General features: G+C 40.8%; 2 protein-coding genes across 6 annotated transcripts; both read right to left on the reverse strand.

Moving 5' to 3' along the window:
* Nucleotides 1-4,720, reverse strand: casp3a (caspase 3, apoptosis-related cysteine peptidase a). The gene is made up of 6 exons (XM_034532585.1): nucleotides 4,479-4,720; nucleotides 3,920-4,059; nucleotides 1,989-2,117; nucleotides 1,683-1,858; nucleotides 1,479-1,590; nucleotides 1-1,369 (listed from the first exon to the last, which is right to left on the reverse strand). Exons 1-6 carry the CDS (start codon nucleotides 4,535-4,537, stop codon nucleotides 1,140-1,142), a joined length of 846 nt encoding a protein of 281 aa, XP_034388476.1. The 5' UTR covers nucleotides 4,538-4,720; the 3' UTR covers nucleotides 1-1,139.
* A 1,072-nt stretch (nucleotides 4,721-5,792) lies between these two features.
* On the reverse strand, nucleotides 5,793-16,323 carry LOC117730402 (oxysterol-binding protein 1-like). 5 transcript variants are annotated; one of them, XM_034532292.1, is made up of 20 exons: nucleotides 16,164-16,303; nucleotides 15,020-15,173; nucleotides 14,494-14,702; nucleotides 14,139-14,301; nucleotides 13,899-14,010; nucleotides 13,616-13,814; nucleotides 13,418-13,523; nucleotides 13,217-13,280; nucleotides 12,951-13,118; nucleotides 12,608-12,853; nucleotides 12,407-12,527; nucleotides 12,222-12,325; nucleotides 11,991-12,086; nucleotides 11,086-11,270; nucleotides 10,769-10,998; nucleotides 10,598-10,636; nucleotides 10,364-10,411; nucleotides 9,434-9,472; nucleotides 9,282-9,314; nucleotides 5,793-8,710 (listed from the first exon to the last, which is right to left on the reverse strand). In XM_034532292.1, exons 2-20 carry the CDS (start codon nucleotides 15,151-15,153, stop codon nucleotides 8,568-8,570), a joined length of 2,439 nt encoding a protein of 812 aa, XP_034388183.1. In that variant the 5' UTR covers nucleotides 15,154-15,173; nucleotides 16,164-16,303; the 3' UTR covers nucleotides 5,793-8,567. The 5 variants fall into 5 exon arrangements, with proteins under 5 accessions (XP_034388183.1, XP_034388265.1, XP_034388028.1 ...); XM_034532374.1 differs by lacking the exon at nucleotides 9,282-9,314; XM_034532137.1 differs by having other exon boundaries at nucleotides 10,364-10,636.
* Between the last annotated feature and the right edge of the window lie 668 nt (nucleotides 16,324-16,991).

Genomic DNA, 16,991 nt, shown 5'->3' on the forward strand with positions numbered 1-16,991 from the left:
GAACAATGAAAAGTGGCTTTTAATTCAGAAAAAAACATTACACCAACCTCAAAGTATCACTGCGTACAAAATAGTGATATAAAAAAGCCAAAAGTGATGCCCAAGCAAAGTTCTATGGATATGACAACCTGGATTGTCAAATAGCGAAATAATTTAACAGCAAAAATGGATTTCAGCTAGTTTGCTGTAAATATTTACTCACAAATAACCAGCACCTGGATCAGTACACAATCAAAATTGTGCTTTGTAACTATATATTTGCAAGTGAAAAAAGCATCTGGTTTTAACTTTAAAAACCACGAGAAATTCAACAGCTATTGCCTTTGATGAAATGTAAACATGTGTTCAAGTATGGAGATAAGCAAATACAAGTATCGTGCAAGTGGGCTGGCTCTTCTCATGCAAGCTTTGAAGTCTGACATTTATAAAAGGAATTATGCGCTTTAAGACCAACATGACACATGATAGCTGCATGGGTGTTCCTGAATTTGCTACACAACATCCTTTAATTTACCGAGTGAATGATTATCGCTTGTGAACCTTAATGTTACTACACTGACTCAACAGTGAAAAGAAACAGCACAGAAATGACACATGATCCCTCAAAATAGAGTCTTGTTTAGAAAATTGAGTTAAAAACTGCTGATGCTGGTGGGCAGGAAGCTCATTTATGTTTTCATGATCAAACAAATATAAAAAAAAGGTCCCATCAAACTGGCTCCGAAAATAATTCCCTGAAATGCGTTTAGTATAAACAGAAAAGAGGCATTCACTGGTAGAAAACTGAGATTGGATTAACATTTCATCTTTTAGATTAATGATTTGTTACGTTATGTAACACTTTTGTTTAACATTGTTTTAAACAAAGATTTGAGATTAAATGTTTAAAAGAGAATTCAAAATTATTGTCCTGCGGGGATCAAAAATAATAATTTTAAAATGCGAAACCGCATCTCAGAAATGTACTTGTGGAATGTGACTTAGCATCACATCTTCTCCCAGAAATATGCGAGCTGAACTTTCACAAGATATTCAGTCACAGTGCAAACTAAAACAAACCAACACAAACACCACCTCATACATACTCAAGCCTTCCTTCTGCAAATGAATGGCTGGAGTCGTCCAATGGAAAGACGACATCAAGGGAAGAAATACATCTCTTTGGTCAGCATTGACACAATGCATGGGATTTGTTTCCTCGCATTAAAGCCTGGTGAATTGGAGACGGACTCGAACTCTACCGCCACCTTGTGGTTCACTCGAACCATGATGTGCTGCAGCTCCAATTCTTTGCCATATCTGCTGATGGTGTCACAGAGCGACTGCATGAACCAGGACCCAGTCATGGTGTTCCTCCATGAGTAGTAGCCTGCAGGCACACGAGTGACAGATTGAAGGGTCCATCGTTATAACAAAAAGTACAAAAGGGTGACAATTAGTCTGCAAAAAGATCTCCGTTTGTGTGTACGAGTATTAACCTGGGGCTGTGGAGAAGGCATAGAGGAAGTCTGCTTCCACAGGGATCCTGGTAGTGCCATCTTCTCCACTGTCGGCTTCAATGCCTGCGTCCAGATCGGTGCCTCTGCAGGCCTACATGAACAAAACAAGACCAGGTTAGATGTTTTTTTTTAGCAAAGCCCAAGGAGCAGAAAAGAAAAAAACAAGACAAACTCTTACAATACCTGGATGAAGAAGAGTTTGGGCTTTCCCAACAAGGATTTACAGCGATCACCGCGAAAAAGTGACGTCAGATACTTGAGCTCTACTGAGCCGTCGGTACCAAAGAACACGCCCTCGTCGCCGTGACTCAACAGAACACAGACAAACGAGGCGTAGCAGCTGTGATCGTCCTGTGAAACTAAATTAAAAAAAAACAGGTTTTAATCTTTAATACGCAACGATATGAAAGACCGCAGCTATCGTATTAATGTGTGTGGGTGTGTGTGTTTACACATTTTTTGTTGTTGTCGTTTTGCAACAAAACGTACCAGAAATTAAAACCTGTTTCATCTGCTCCACCGACTGGTCGTTGTAAACCGTCACCTTATAACCCAACTTCCCAAATACTTTCACGGCGTTGGCTGCATCCACATCTGTACCGTTTCGCTGATTCATGCCTTTAAAAACAAAAAAGCAAAGAGAACCTGGTTACTTGAACACAATGGAAAAAAAAAGGAACCAGCATCTTCCTTCCGCTTAGATGTAACCATTAGGTCAGACTGTAGACTAATGAACACATACTTAAGTTCCTATAATAAAAATAAAAAAGGCCACGCACAGGTGATCATTTCTAGACCTCTTTGTCACCACTCTGTTGGTACTCGAGGTATTTCGTTCTTGTGCTGCGGAGCCACTGATTCAGGCCATTTTGTGAACACACACACTTTTCTTTTGGGTTCACGCTCAACCTGCACAAACCCGTACTGTGACCGTGTGATTTTGGAGCGCACTTTCATTGACGTCTGGTTTCCTCACATGAGCGCCACATGTCTTCAACCTAATCGTCCGGAAAAAAATGCGAGCGCACCTGCAAATAATAAAATGATTGCTGCCTGAATAGCATTCGCTGTCACACAGTCATGGATGCGTGGGGCATTTTAATGAGAGCAGTGCGTGGGGAATTACAGAGAGCACATATTTACCAGAACAGGAAATCTTTTCTTGGTCGAGCAGGATTAAACACTGCTGATTTTTGTCCCCACTCGTAGATGCATTTGCTCTTGGAACATTGTTTACCAAGCAGTCATGTGTACTCAGTTAGTCCCGCTCAGCGAGTTTGTCACACAAGTTTGACGGCAAAAATCCGACAATCATACAGTAACTGACGGACAACAGGCTCACTGAGAGCCACGGTCTTCTCAGACAGATATTAGATGGCATTTATGTTCTTCAACATTTGATGCACAATAAAATCTCAGGCAAGGACTAAGGTCAACTCAGGTTTTTTCCCCACAGTATCTGTCGCACTAGACTACCACAATACCCAAATGACCAGATCCATCAAGCTTGAAAGAGGAATTAATCAAACCATGGGATCCCCATGTGATGCACGCCAAGTCGCCACAAATCATGTGCATTCCAGAACTTCCTGAAGAGCCACCGTCAGTTTGCTGCACTGACAAGTTATTGAATGCAATGATGCGTACACAGGGAACTGTACAGCTGCCTGCTTGTTTCGCACGTTCACTAAAGCCAACGTAAGGACACAGAGCTAACTTTATCTAATTAACAGGCATGGGATAGAGTTAAAATGGGATCCACAGCAACAAGAGTAAATTGGGTCCCCGAGCACATTGGCGATATCATGAAGGTGTAGATGATTGAGCTGCTTTACTGTACACCGAGATGTCGGTCTCTGTATAAAGAACTTTCATGGAGCTCACACAACTCCAGGCCACATATCAGCAGCTCTCGTGTATTTACTATTTAAATTATTGTGAAAAGAAGCAGGTACATATTCACCAATGAGTAGATTTTACCACCAGATGCTTCCGTTTAACTTATTAACTAATAATTTCATGTTCAAGAGTTTGAGCATCGAGTAAAAACCAGAGATTACATTTAAACCTGGTTGTGTCTCAAGTGTAATCGTTTACAGTGGCATATGATTCACAGCAGTTTTATCACACACACACACACACACACACACACACACACACACACACACACACACACACACACACACACACACACACACACACACACACACACACACACACACACACACACACACACACACACACACACACACACACACACACACACACACACACACACACACACACACACACACACACACACACACACACACACACACACACACACACACACACACACACACACACACACACACACACACACACACACACACACACACACACACACACACACACACACACACACACACACACACACACACCTGTTCTTCTGTCGAAGTTCTTGTTGTTGATGATGATGCACTTGCCGATGATGGGGAAATTCAGACTGTATCTGAAGCTGTGGGCGTTGGGCTTTGCATCCACATCCACGGAGGCAGAAGCAGACAAAGACGACTCTGACCTACGGGACAACAAGACCACAACACTAGTATGTATGTATGTATGTATAAATAACACATTTACTAAATAAAAATACATATTTAAAAAAAAAAATTACAGTGCGTGTGTGTGTGTATATAAAAAAAAATATATATAATTGTATATATATGCAACTAAGAACCACACCTTTACGTAATACTCGACAAAGAGGCCAAGGAAGCGTTTAATGAGGGTCACGGGCCCGCTTCAGTGCTCCATACATCACGAGTGTCTCAAAGCTCAACCAGTAACGTGTAATAATAATAATAAAAAGGTGGTTTAATACGCTGCAGACGGTCGTCTACAATGTTAACGAAAAGCAGCATGCTCATCTCTGCACGACCACAATGGGCTGTTGGTCGCTAACTTAGCCATCAGATAAACAAACAAACCGTGACTCACTGTTGTCCATCGTCACTCTTTGCGTCTGTGGAGTCTCCTCCGGGTCCGTTTACCGACATATTATTAGTTAATTATTAATTATCCTCGCGGTGAAGTTACACACCCTGTGTGACGAACCCGACAGACGACTAGTGCTAGCTGCTAACGCGAGAGGTTGGCTAGCTGCGCCCGGCTGGTAAGCAAAGACGTTGACGTCACGCGCAGCTGCAGAGATGCGCTCGAGTTAAACCCCGACGCCTGTCTTTGTGAAGGGGCGGCTCCTCCACGTGACTAGGGGGCGGAGCCAGGTTTTTTAGATTCATGGGGTTAGAGGAAAGGAAACTGAACACTTTGTTTTTATTGATTTTTATATTGTGTATTTGTGTATTGTGAACACAGTTCTGGTTCTGACGTCGTGTTTGTATTGGCTTATTAAAAGATAGTCAAATTTAAATATCCTATATGCCAAAATACTTGAATTAGCCTGTAAAATACCCACCGTGTCAAAGTATAAATTTCACACTGTACGTTTACCCTGGTTGCTTAAGACCTTTTAAAAACCTTGTTGGGGTGACATTTACACATTATGGTTAAACTGTGACACATTACAATAAACATGAGCAAATATATTGATGTTATACATCAAATTAAACAACAGAATGCTTGGGCTACAATAATTAGTAAGCCATTTCCACACAACTCAAACACCAACTAAAAGAATTATTAAAATATCATAATCATAATTTTGTCAGGAGTCAGCTCGTAGCTCAGAAAGACTTTGTTCTGCTTCACTTTTTCAAAGTCAAACTTTGCAGAAAGACTGTTCACACATGTTGCTATGGTCTGGGTGGGGTTTAGACCGTTGCTCTGCATCCTTCCAAGAGATAACAATCCTGAAAGTACTTTTTTTTCCTAGGCCAACCTGAAACTTCTTTTTTCTCTGTATTTCATCTTTATTTACTCTTAACCAGTAACATATATACTAATATTTACACATCTGGACAAAAGCTCACATGGGTTGCCTTTATTATAACACCAACATTATTCAAATGGCCTTTGTGGTTGCAGAGATAACCCCTTTTTAGTTTGGGTATGTTATTTCGAGCAGAAACCTAAAAAATATGTCAGTTTTTATAAAGACCCACAATACAATACGGCATAAGTCCCACTTTCTGAGGCTGATAAGTTTTTGTTTTCTTTATAAGTGCATATTTGAAACTCAATTGTTATTTCCTCTCCTTTGATTCTTATAATAATCTTTTCAAAACACTTCCCAGCTAGTTTAAGAAACTTTGCGGTGCATTGTTTTGGAAAATCAAAACCACCAATACGCACTTCATTTTCATTCAGACTTTAATATGGCCAATCCCTAAAGACAATCCTGCTAAAAAGAAAACTGCATTAAAAGACACAACAGGTTAAAAGTACTCTCAGTACAACAGTGAGTCAATGTATATTACAACTAATGGATGTTTGCTATTACATAACATGGCTCAAGAAAAGTTTTCAGAACCAACTCATCACTTCAGTAGCCAACATCAAATGTTGACAAATTGTCAAATCAAGTCGGGCACGATAAATAATGCACTGTACGTTAGTGCAGGAACACCGTGAGTCCATTTTTGGAGAATTGTGGGAAGTTGTGCCTTTGTGACCATCCTCCTACCTTGCAGGGTAAAAACAAACCCAGCTGGAAAGGGTAGAAACTTTAGAGATTAGGAGCCATGGCTAAAAATAAAGTTTATACAAATGTTAAAAGAGATGGAAACCTGTAAAATCTCAAATCTAAAGAGACATAGTAGCATCAAGCTGTACATTCCTCACACTCTTCTTCATGTACTTAAATGGTGTATGACGAAACGGTCAATCAAACGAAGGGATGGTTCAGACCCAAACTAATTAATATCATTTAAATAAAGCTATCTGGAAAAGGGTGACACAGTATACATCCAGTAGAGCAAACTAAAATGAACAAAGCAACGACAACAAAATAAAGCAAAAGCTTATCACCGCCATTAGATTCTCTATCAATATAACCAGTTAATCACAATTACTTTACTATTTACAGAAATATAACATCATGTTTTGTGATCTTCTTTTGCAGTGTTTTAAGTACACTTGAATATAAATTGAAATTTCGATTTTTTTTCTTTTCATCAACCACACAGTCCTTCCATTCATGACAAACGACAACACGGACAAATACAAATGACAGATTTCCATTTGAGCAATCTCGCTTCACACATCTCATTTTGTGCCACACACACACACACACACACACACACACACACACACCGTTAAAAAACTAAAATATCCTACATCAAGATTAAAGCTATTATCGATACGTTTGAGGGAAACCCGAAAGACATTTCCCTTCAATTCACTGAGCATCGAGCCCGTAGAAATCAGCACAGCTCGACCCCCAAGAGCAGAATTTAAATGATGGCTCAAAGTATTAGTGAGGGCAAAAACTTTTGGGTGTGAAAATACAAGTCTGAAAATAGTGTACTTGAGTGGAGAATCAAAACAGAATTTTTTATTTAAACACAATGATTAGAGTCAATCTTACGAGGCTCTTACCCAATAATCTGGTCAACTGTGACTTAACGTCCCGTTTTAGCTTGAGCAAGCCCCCTTCACAAATTAAAAAGATTGCAGCCGGCTCTCCAGAAGGTCAGGGGGAACGTGACCTCGCTTGAAGGACAGAATTATGGGATTTTTTGCTGTTAAAAATGAATAACAGTTTTTGTTGGAATGAAGAATTTAATGACTGTACATGTAATTTACTTACTCAAAAAGTGGATTTAGTCTTAAGTAACTCCTTAAAGTTAATTGTTGAAGGACAAAATACAAGAAAAAAAAAAATTGTGCCATTTGTAATTTCTTTACTTCATATTTTCCATTGGTACACATTTTTTTTTTTACCACTATTTTAATTCATATAGTATTCAAAATGGTATCATATAAAGAACATATTGTATTCAACTTAATGTGCTAAATAGAACATTTTTAAATGATTCTTCCTCAATAAAAAAAAAATAAAATGTGGCAATTTATTCTTTTATCGTGAAAAGAACTGCTTATATATGTAATGACTTTGTAGACCCCACAAATATTTTTTTTAAAAAACGGACAAACCAAACTTAACCGGCGAAATATATAGAGGCGTGTTATATTCATAAGGAACTACTTTCACATCTCTTTACAGCTACTACGGATTTTACAGGGGAATTGGGAGGAAGTCAGAAAAACAATACCACAAACAAATGTTTGAATGTTGACTAGTTAATTACAAAAATTAAAAAAGGCTAATATGTAGATGTAGTATACCTTCGGAGTCGTTTCACTTCAGGTACGTAAGTAGCGCCGCAATTTACCATAAATTCAAAGGCAAACGAATGATGTCTTAGTGTTTGTGACACTTCTGATTTTAAACCAGTCCAGAGATAATTGTTTAAATACACCACTAATTATTTCTTAAAGAAACAGTATTTATCCGTATTTTGTCAGAAGCACTGAAACACATGCGCCGATGCATTTGATGCGATCTGAAACTGGTGTAGTGAATTTCTTTTAGGTTAAACTGACTCACTGCAGCGCTGCCGAAGCTTCGACAAATTCATTGCAAAAGTAATCATGATCCGGAGTGCACAACAAAAAACCAACGCATAAATTACATGTTCTGTAGCCGCTCACGCTCTCCAAGCAAACCTTGTATACTGTAAGACGAATTATGCTTTTAAAGTAAATGCATAATGACATTATTCGAAAAACTTTCTGCCGACTGCGACTCAAAAGCTGCACCAAACAACCCTGGACAGACAACAAGCAGAGGACCAAGATAAACATCCGTGTTTGAGAGGCAGTGAGAGGGAATTCTGAACACTAATCAGCTGCAATGTTACAACAATGCTACAATGTGCATCGTATCTGCGTTGAGGGTAAAGTCCAGATGCCCTTAACCCTGAGCAAATCACTGGGGAACCGAGTGGGGTGATCACTTGAAGCTACAGACATTGAAGACCGGCTGATGTCAGGCTTGAATCCACCGTTACAGCCGATGTAAGGTTTTGTACACCAACTGAGGAAGAGAGGCCGACTCGGCTGCGATCAGAAGATTTCAGGACACACGTCCCAGCTGCCTTCTTCCTTTGCCTCCCAGTAACCGCCCTTGTAGACATGCAAGGTCTCTCCGGACGCGGGGTCGTCCAACTTCTCAAACCACATTGCTTGGTAGTTGTCTGGATGGGTGCCTAAAAAAAAAAAAAAAAAAAAAGGAAAAGAGAGACAATCTTTCACAACGAAGAAGCTTCTGCTGGACCTGAGGTGAGGGTTGAGAAGCCACTGAGCCATGACGACATGCCATGCTTAAATTCAGCCGATATGCCCACAGACTGTTGACTGAAACCAAAAGATGACAATTTACAGATGAGTCCTCGATGTAACCACTAATTTGCACCTCTGATACATAAGGAGAGAATTGAGCTCACGACGAATGCCCCGGACCACAAAAAACTGAGCAGTGACAGACAAAATTCTACTCTAAATATATGCAAGTGAATTCTACAGTGAGCTACAAGGTTTCCTAAAGACTACCAACACAAAACTAAATTAAATTAAACGGGATAATTGAGGCTAACGCTGATTTTACTTGCTTTTGATTTGAGCTCCATAAGGACCTTCATTGCCTTCCACTAAGATGGACCAAGTTGGATGTAAAGGGGAAATGGTTAACAGAAGGCTTGATAATCTAGATCAAATTAAATTGCTAGGAAAAGTGAGATAATTGCACAGTACGTGTTATGTCATGGTCAGAATACTTGCTTAGATATGGGGAGAGTGATGGTCCATAAGGGGCTGAAAATAGAAGAATTCAGGATGAATCTTTGAGAGTTCAGACATAAAAAAGGGTGGGTAAAACCGAAGATGACGGACACAAAGAGAGACAGCGAATTAAATGAAAAGAGGCTACTTGCATGCAACAGGTGTATAGGGATGAGAGTCCTCTGTGTCAGCTTAACACCAGCACAAAAAAAAGGGATGTGAATCTACAACTCAATCTGCAGCCAAAATCCACACAAAACAGTGTTTATGTTAATTTTAGAGGTGCCGTGTGTAGCATTGTAAGCAAAATACCATGAGAGCTAAAAATACTTATTGTCAAAGAAACAAAACATAGTTCAGACAATTTTTGACCCAACTAATAACTCACTTTTTTAAAAGATAAAACACTTGATTTCCAATTTTATTTGACCGAGTGTAAAGGCTGATACAAGCTACACATCTTCTCAGAGTGGTCTCAGTTGTTTAAGTGACTTTTATAGAATGATGAATAGTTTAAAAAGAGTTCTGCAGTGGGGTTGAATGAGGTAATCGAGGGCTGTAGATGGCGGTGAGCATGCTACAGAGCACCAGCACCGGAGCAAACTAATGTACGGCTGTGAAAGGTGTTTCAGACAACTAACAGAAAGCCCACCAAAAAATAAACAATCTACAATCAGTTTAAGTGTACACTATATTTAAAATGTTTTACGAAGAGGACCTGAACTGAAACGTATCTACTGGTATACTGCTTTTGTCTGTCTGAATCTTTGAAGAGAGCATGAATAAGTTTTACTTCAGTTCAGTTTCCTGTCTGAAAGGACTGTATGGCGGCAAGATAAAGCAAATAATATAGTGTAAACTTACACTGATATTGTGGACCTTTCTTTTAGGTGGCTAATATACCTTTCGCAGCTGGCCCCGCCCTCAGCAGTACATCACCTTGCCCCCGCGCTGGTACTCCCGTCTGCCTCGTCTGAGTACCTCATGCGACCCCACTTCAAAAACACTCGAACCATCCCTCAGGCTGCTACACAAAGCACCTTAAAAGTACATATTATGTTAAGCTAAGAAGGGATACTTGCTTTCATCCAAAACCTCATTTGCTTCTGTGCCAGTCTCCACTGCATCAGCTAAATGGAACAGAAATGGTTGAAGGGGATGGTAAAAGTATTTGAAAGATGATGTAGAAGAGATTAAGCACCTTCCCGTTACATACGCAAACATCTCGTACATGTGTTGCTTTGCATCTAGAGCTAATATATATATATAATATATGTTGATCAGGGGTGGGAAAAGACTAAGAGAAGAGTACTTGCTTTTCGAGGGTGAATCATTGATTGAATCCTCAGTGACAGCTTAGGGTTGAGACAAAGACAAGGTATTCCAAGACAGACAGAGTGGACAAAAGATGAATGGACAGAACAGACATTGGAAAGAAACGCAAGACAAATAGAAAAGAAAAAAAACTTGTTTTTGTTGTCGTTTACCTTCCTCAGGTGAGCTGGCTGCTTTAACAGCCTCCCTCTCCCTTTCTCGGCGGACGATGCGCTGTTTCTCCTCCAGCCTCTGTTTCTCTGCGTTCGCCTCATCCCAGCGGCCGTCCTCCATTAACCTCTGGTCAGGGCGCCGGCGGCAGTCTGTCGGCGCCACTCCCTCTTCGGCCTCATTGAGCGTCAAGGCCAGTGAGGAGAAGAAGTACATGTTCTCCGCTCCCTCTCTGTCAAGTCATCAACATAAAAAAGGGTGAGAGGCACAACAATGTATAAGCACCATCAGCTCACAAGCACTTCACCTCACTACTCACGGTAAGGGGTTCTTTCTCCAGATTTCTTTGGCTTTGAGGGTCTGATAGACGGTCCTCTGTTTGCCTTCGGTGCCGTTCTCGCCTTTACTGCTCTGCATTATCCTGGAGAACTCCATTTTCTCATCCCAGGTTCCTGAAAGCACGTAATGGGCCTTCCCATCCTTATCTGTCACGACTCCCGTTACCTGAGAGACACAAACACGGATTACGTTTAAGAATGTAATCGGAGCAAACGGCCGTACAGGGATTCACATTCGACACAATTAAATACTACAGCTCTGCCATTAAATTCTACTTTCACAAAGTTTATAATGTTCTTTTTTTGTTGAAATGATCAGAAATGTGTGAATTAGATTACATATCTTTCTATCTATCAATTATAAAGCTAAAGGAAGTCTAGTGTGCTAGACTAGATTATATTGAGATGCTTTTCAAATGGTTTGTCCTTCCCCTTTTCATACAAGAGGCCAATGCTAAAATATTATCTAATTAACACCTCTAAGACAGGGTCAAAATACTACATAGGCTTCATGGCAGAAAATGTGTATTTGGTCGCATTACACCTCATAAAGTGAACAGTGAGTTTATTTACTCAAACAAACAAATCTTTATCTATATTACTTTTAAAACAACGGTATTGCAATGTGTTTTAGATGATCCCAGATCACTGCTAAAAAACTGATCAGCTATTCTTTAGCCCCTAGTCACATCATTTCCCAGAGAAACATCAGCTTTTTAAAATTAAATATCCGGCTAATTGAAAGACAATTCAACTTATAAAACCATATTTCTTCAACTTTGTGTTTTCTCTTTTTCATAGACATAATTGTGTGACTGTGTATTAGACATTTTCCTGTGAAAAAGTATTACAAAAAAAGATTACACATTTTTACAGAAGAGCTCACCTTTCTTGGTACATCTCTGGAGAAGTAACTGTAAGGAGCAAACTTGAGGTGGCAGCGATCTCCTGTCTTGTGGTTCACCACATCAATCTCCCCTGACTAAGGGGGGGGGGGAGGAAAGAGACAAATGTTTTGCTCTTGAGGGCTAAAAAGGAAACACCCGGTAGAATTGGAAGCAAAACATTCAATGAAGACATACTGGAGTTAATCTGTTGTATTACGGTTTAAACTTGCCTGGTCAATCCATAACTTTCCAACAATGATGTTGTGTACAGTTGTAGTCACTTTCTTCCAAGAGTAGTGATTGTTGCTCTTTTCAAATAAACACTGGATAGAACCTGAGAAGAGAGAGGGAATACTCTTAGCCCGTGCTCACCCAAAATATAAACGTCATATTTGGTCTTCACACACACACTCACCCAAAGGCATGATAGAGAGATATTTCCCTCTAAACTTGCTGGCCAGGGTAATCTCTTGTCTGAGGGTCCAGCCCTTTTCAGAGCTGGCATGGTGAGCTGCAGCAGGTGGGTGGTGACTCACCTGAGAGGATTGGAGTGAAGGGATGTTTTACGACTATTTGAGCTATTAAACATGCTTGCATGAACAATCCTTCGACGTACCTGTTCACAGAGGGAGCGGTAGCCACAATCTTTTAGCCGATCGAGCTCAAACGTTTCTCCCAGCAGAGGATTGAAGGGTTTCCCTGTGCGGTGGACAGTGGTGGAGTAGGAGGAGACTGTGAAAGCAGCTACATAACACATCTGCTCCAGAGAGCTCTGACTTTTAGAAGCCTTATCCAACAGCTCGTAGTACTCCAGGTCTTCAGAGAGACGTTGCAGCATTGAGAGGGGCTCATTGAAATTCACCTAGGTACATAATCACAGAGAGAAGACGGCTGATTACTTCCGAGTGCTCTCACAAGCAAAGGCCACTTGGATACCAACATGGGTACAAGTTTCTTACAGGCATTGGTATCTTTGAGAGCTCCTTTCCAATACAATTCTTCATGATGCTCCACAGATTGAGGTAATAGTTGGGCTTGTCAGGGATACGAGTCCGCCTTTGTCGAACAGGCTCTAGCTCCAGGGGCTGTGGCGACTCTGGGTTGGATGCCAAAGACAGTTCATCAAACTGGAAGAAGAGAAGGCAAAATAGCTTTCAGGGTGAAGTGACTGTGGTGTGTTGACAAGCAGAGAAAACAAGTCAATATGAAAATTAACTTAACACACATTTACGGACTGATCTTCCATTCCAATCTCGCTGCTGAAACCACTAACGTTGCTGCCAGATCTCCTGGTGGACAGAGAAGCGACATTTAAAACAAAGCAGTACACACACACACACACAAGGCAAAAATAACAACGACGACAACAAAAACAAGGTTGATGTGAACCGTCACATTTGAAAAAGAAACAGCATTAATTAATAACCTGTGATACTTGGGGTCAGCAGGGACAGTGATAAACTCTGCTGGGTCTTCCATCGCATCGAAGAACTCATTGTCATCATCCTCGTCACTGGCATCCCCTTTTTTATCTGGTGAAGGCAGACGGTGGGGGAATAAACGACTGAATGGCACAGCGAGCACCCTTTGAGTAACATTCAGAAGTCGGGGAGGAGAACCGTACCTTTGTTAGCTAAGGCGGGATTGCTGAATGAAGGGGGGAGAACTGTAGCTCCTCTGAAAGCTCTTTCCAAATGATTGTGCTGTTTGGCCAGCTGCTCCAGAGTCTCCTCCAGCCGGATCCTTTGGTCTCGCTCAACCTGTAAGGCCTTCTGCCAGCGCTTACTGTGGTTCTGAGCCAGGGAGAGGAAGTCTCTACATGCCTTAGGGAACAAGCAAGAGCAACGTGACTCGACAAAGGAGTCAGAAACAATGTTTGTCAGCAAATTAACACTTGGTTGACTTACATTAATCATGGCATTGGAGGTGATTCTGAACAGTGTGGCTCTCTCTGTAACTTGTCTCATCTTTTCCCCCATGTCTCCCCCGACACGAATCCCCTCCAGTTCTGACAAAGACCTGTGTGTGGAATCAAGGAATGAGTAAAAGAATGAAGGGGAAAAAAAAGAGATGGGCAAACTAAATAAACAAAAAGATAATATAGTTGTTTCTAAAGTAATCAAACTGCCCAGTCTGATAATCAATACCTTTGGAGTGCAGACCCATGCTTGACAATGAGATCGTTGCAGGTGTTGAGGTCCTCCACCTTGCTGCCGAGTGTGCGAAGTGTGGACTGGATTTCTAAATTACGGCAGCCTCCCCCCTGTCCTGAGGTGGGGGGCACTGCAGGACAGTCATCACCCGAGTCATCTGAGGGGGAGAACGGGTAAGAAAGTATGACCAAAGCCGAACAAATACAAGGATAAAATGCTCCACACACACACAGATAAAAAACACACAATACTGCCTGACATAGGTGCTGTTTACAAGCTGATCAGACTTTTCTACGCATGTTCATCTTCTGGCGCCTGCATTCTCCAACACGATTGTTTTCCCTCTCACCAGATTCAGCCTGCATGTGGACGGCCTTTGCCTTGGCGAGCTCCAGAGCGGTGATCCATCGCTGTCGCTCTACTTCCGAGCTGGCCTTCAAGTGGTAGGTCTGCGCGCCTCCGTTGGAAATAACAAAATTGCACGAGTCCTCCACAGCAATATTGGCTGTGGCCAAGTTGATGGTGCCTCGGCATGTGTGACCCATCTCTGCCTGGGTCCTGCAGACGACACAATGATGGACAGTCAAATATAGATCCCTGATTTGTGAAGTCATTGTTGTATTTCTTGTAAAGCAACTGCACATGTGTGCGTTCTGTATGCAATACAAGTACTACTTTGAATGCACTTCTCAGTTAAAAGCTGAATTAACAGACACTGGGTTACTGCCTAAGACAATTGTTATCTATTTATTGTATACCCCTCTATTAAACTCAACACACCACCTCAACACACACCTTGGCTCCCGTTGAGCCAGGGCAGTCCCTTACAATCAATTTCATATCATTACAACTTCAGTCATATACATGGAACTCACCTGTAGTAAGACAAAAGTCCATTGCTCAGAACGAACCAGCGTCTCTGGTAACCTTTAATGTAGTTAGTCCATTTGAAAAGCCAACCCTTGTACGTGTCTCCAGGGGTTGGAGTAGGGGGCTTCGGCTCTGACATCACAACTGACTGTAGGTTCACTGGGTGAAGTTATGGCATGTCGAGGAAGAAAAAATAAATAAATAAAGATTTACATTGCTATTAATTGTCAAACATTACATTTTTTATAAATACTCATGTGTATAATTACTAACTGGGTAAAGAAAAAAATGTCTGGTAAAATCACTTCACTGTACTGCAGCCTTTGAAACCAAGAAAAGTCCACAAATGCCAAATGTACGCACAACCACATGAAATGTATGCACAACCAAGTCTTGCAGGTTCTAAAGACAACATCATCACAGTGTAATTTAGCTTGTTAATGTCAACAACTCAAATTAGGTCATAGTATCACCCTATTGTGACATAAGCTTAATGAACTTATCATTAGGCATGTAAGGAATAATGATGTGTTGATTTTACTTGTGAGGAATTAACAAACAAGCCACTTATCTCTACTTAGCTAAACGGAGTAAATGTCAGCTTGCTGCTTAAAGTGTCTGAATATGCAAAGTTACAAGAGCTACAGCGAAAAAAAACCCATCGAATCTCTCAGAAACATGACGGTTTCTATAATTTCGGTTGGATTCAACGTAAAACCTGCAAATAACCGTTACTACATAACGACGAACCGGTTTAGTGCCGACGTGACTTCTGAATCATTTGTTGAGCTAACGTCTGAACGTTACTGCATCGTAAAAGGCTGAGAAGAAGAAGAAGAAGAAGAAGACATTAACCGATAGACGGTCACGTAAAACAAAACTGGTTCCGAAACCAGATGACGTAGGAGAGTCACGTAAAACGCCACCGGGACGATGTGAGGTACTTCGAGGGGCAAGAAGCCACTTCCAAACATGAAAAGCCACTTAAAACAGTGTCCGTCACTAAGCTCGCTGCTAGCTGCCCGACAGGAAGCTGTCAAAGCAGCAGGACACGTCCCACATTCACGGCGCTAACACTCAGTTCAACTGTCGCCGCATTTCTTCCGTCTTCGCGACAGTAAGACGCCATTAAATCCTCTTGGCCCTTACCGTGCGAGACTTCAGCTGTTAACGTCGCGCATGTCGTGTCGGGTGAAGCAATGTCGGCTCAGCGGTGTTAGCTTTGCTAACTACTTTCATGGATGTGTTAAGGACATAGGACAACAGCTACTTGGCTACAGGTTCTTCTTCTTCTTCGTCGTCGTCGTCTATTTACGGCAGTTGGCAGCCATAACTTTGCATTACTGCCTCCTTCTGGTTATAGCCTTTATTGATGTCCAGTTAATTTACTAAAACCAAAGTATTTTTCTGCCTTTCCCTCTCTAATGTATATACAGTATATACACACATTATACTTTAGTTTGTATTAGTGTTGCATTATTCCAGTACTATTGGTTTATTTTTCCCCTCTGAATTCTAAAGTCTTATAATAAATTAAACAACTTGTTTTTGATAGTCTTTTCAAAATGTGCCTTTTACATCACCTGAATGGGTGGGACCCACATGAATATATTGAATTGGACACCCTGCAAGATATAACACCATCATGTGCCTTTTAACAAAGTGCTGCAAGGTTGTCATCTATTAAAAGTATAACAATCGACCGTAGTATTTAACAGTCCAATAATAAATATTTGTGGAATACATATTAAATTGCGGGGTTATATTTTCTCTAATTTGCTGTTCGGTAAGAAAATTCTACGGCCACTAAATACGTTATTGAATGTCAGCCCAGATCCTGTGAAATGTGATTACACATTGTATATAAAATGTATAAGGTTTTACTTTTAGGATGAAACAGTGGAAATATGAATCCTCTGGGTTTTAAAAAGATTACACAATGTGCAATTCCACAAAGCATTTTCAGCATGATAATTT

This window comes from Cyclopterus lumpus, chromosome 1 (assembly GCF_009769545.1).
Source record: "Cyclopterus lumpus isolate fCycLum1 chromosome 1, fCycLum1.pri, whole genome shotgun sequence".
NCBI lineage: Eukaryota > Metazoa > Chordata > Actinopteri > Perciformes > Cyclopteridae > Cyclopterus > Cyclopterus lumpus.

Excerpts from the sequence above, each read along its gene's own strand:
- LOC117730402 (XM_034532137.1), bottom strand. The coding sequence starts at position 15,153 with ATGTCAGAGCCGAAGCCCCCTACTCCAACCCCTGGAGACACGTACAAG. Across the intron at positions 12,854-12,950 it reads TCTCAAAGATACCAATGCCT|GTGAATTTCAATGAGCCCCT; the intron begins GTAAGAAACTTG and ends TTATGTACCTAG. Across the intron at positions 10,637-10,768 it reads AGCCAGCTCACCTGAGGAAG|CTGTCACTGAGGATTCAATC; the intron begins GTAAACGACAAC and ends CTCAACCCTAAG.
- casp3a (XM_034532585.1), bottom strand. The coding sequence starts at position 4,537 with ATGTCGGTAAACGGACCCGGAGGAGACTCCACAGACGCAAAGAGTGAC. Across the intron at positions 4,060-4,478 it reads AAGAGTGACGATGGACAACA|GTCAGAGTCGTCTTTGTCTG; the intron begins GTGAGTCACGGT and ends GTTGTCCCGTAG. Across the intron at positions 1,859-1,988 it reads GAAACAGGTTTTAATTTCTG|TTTCACAGGACGATCACAGC; the intron begins GTACGTTTTGTT and ends TTTTTAATTTAG.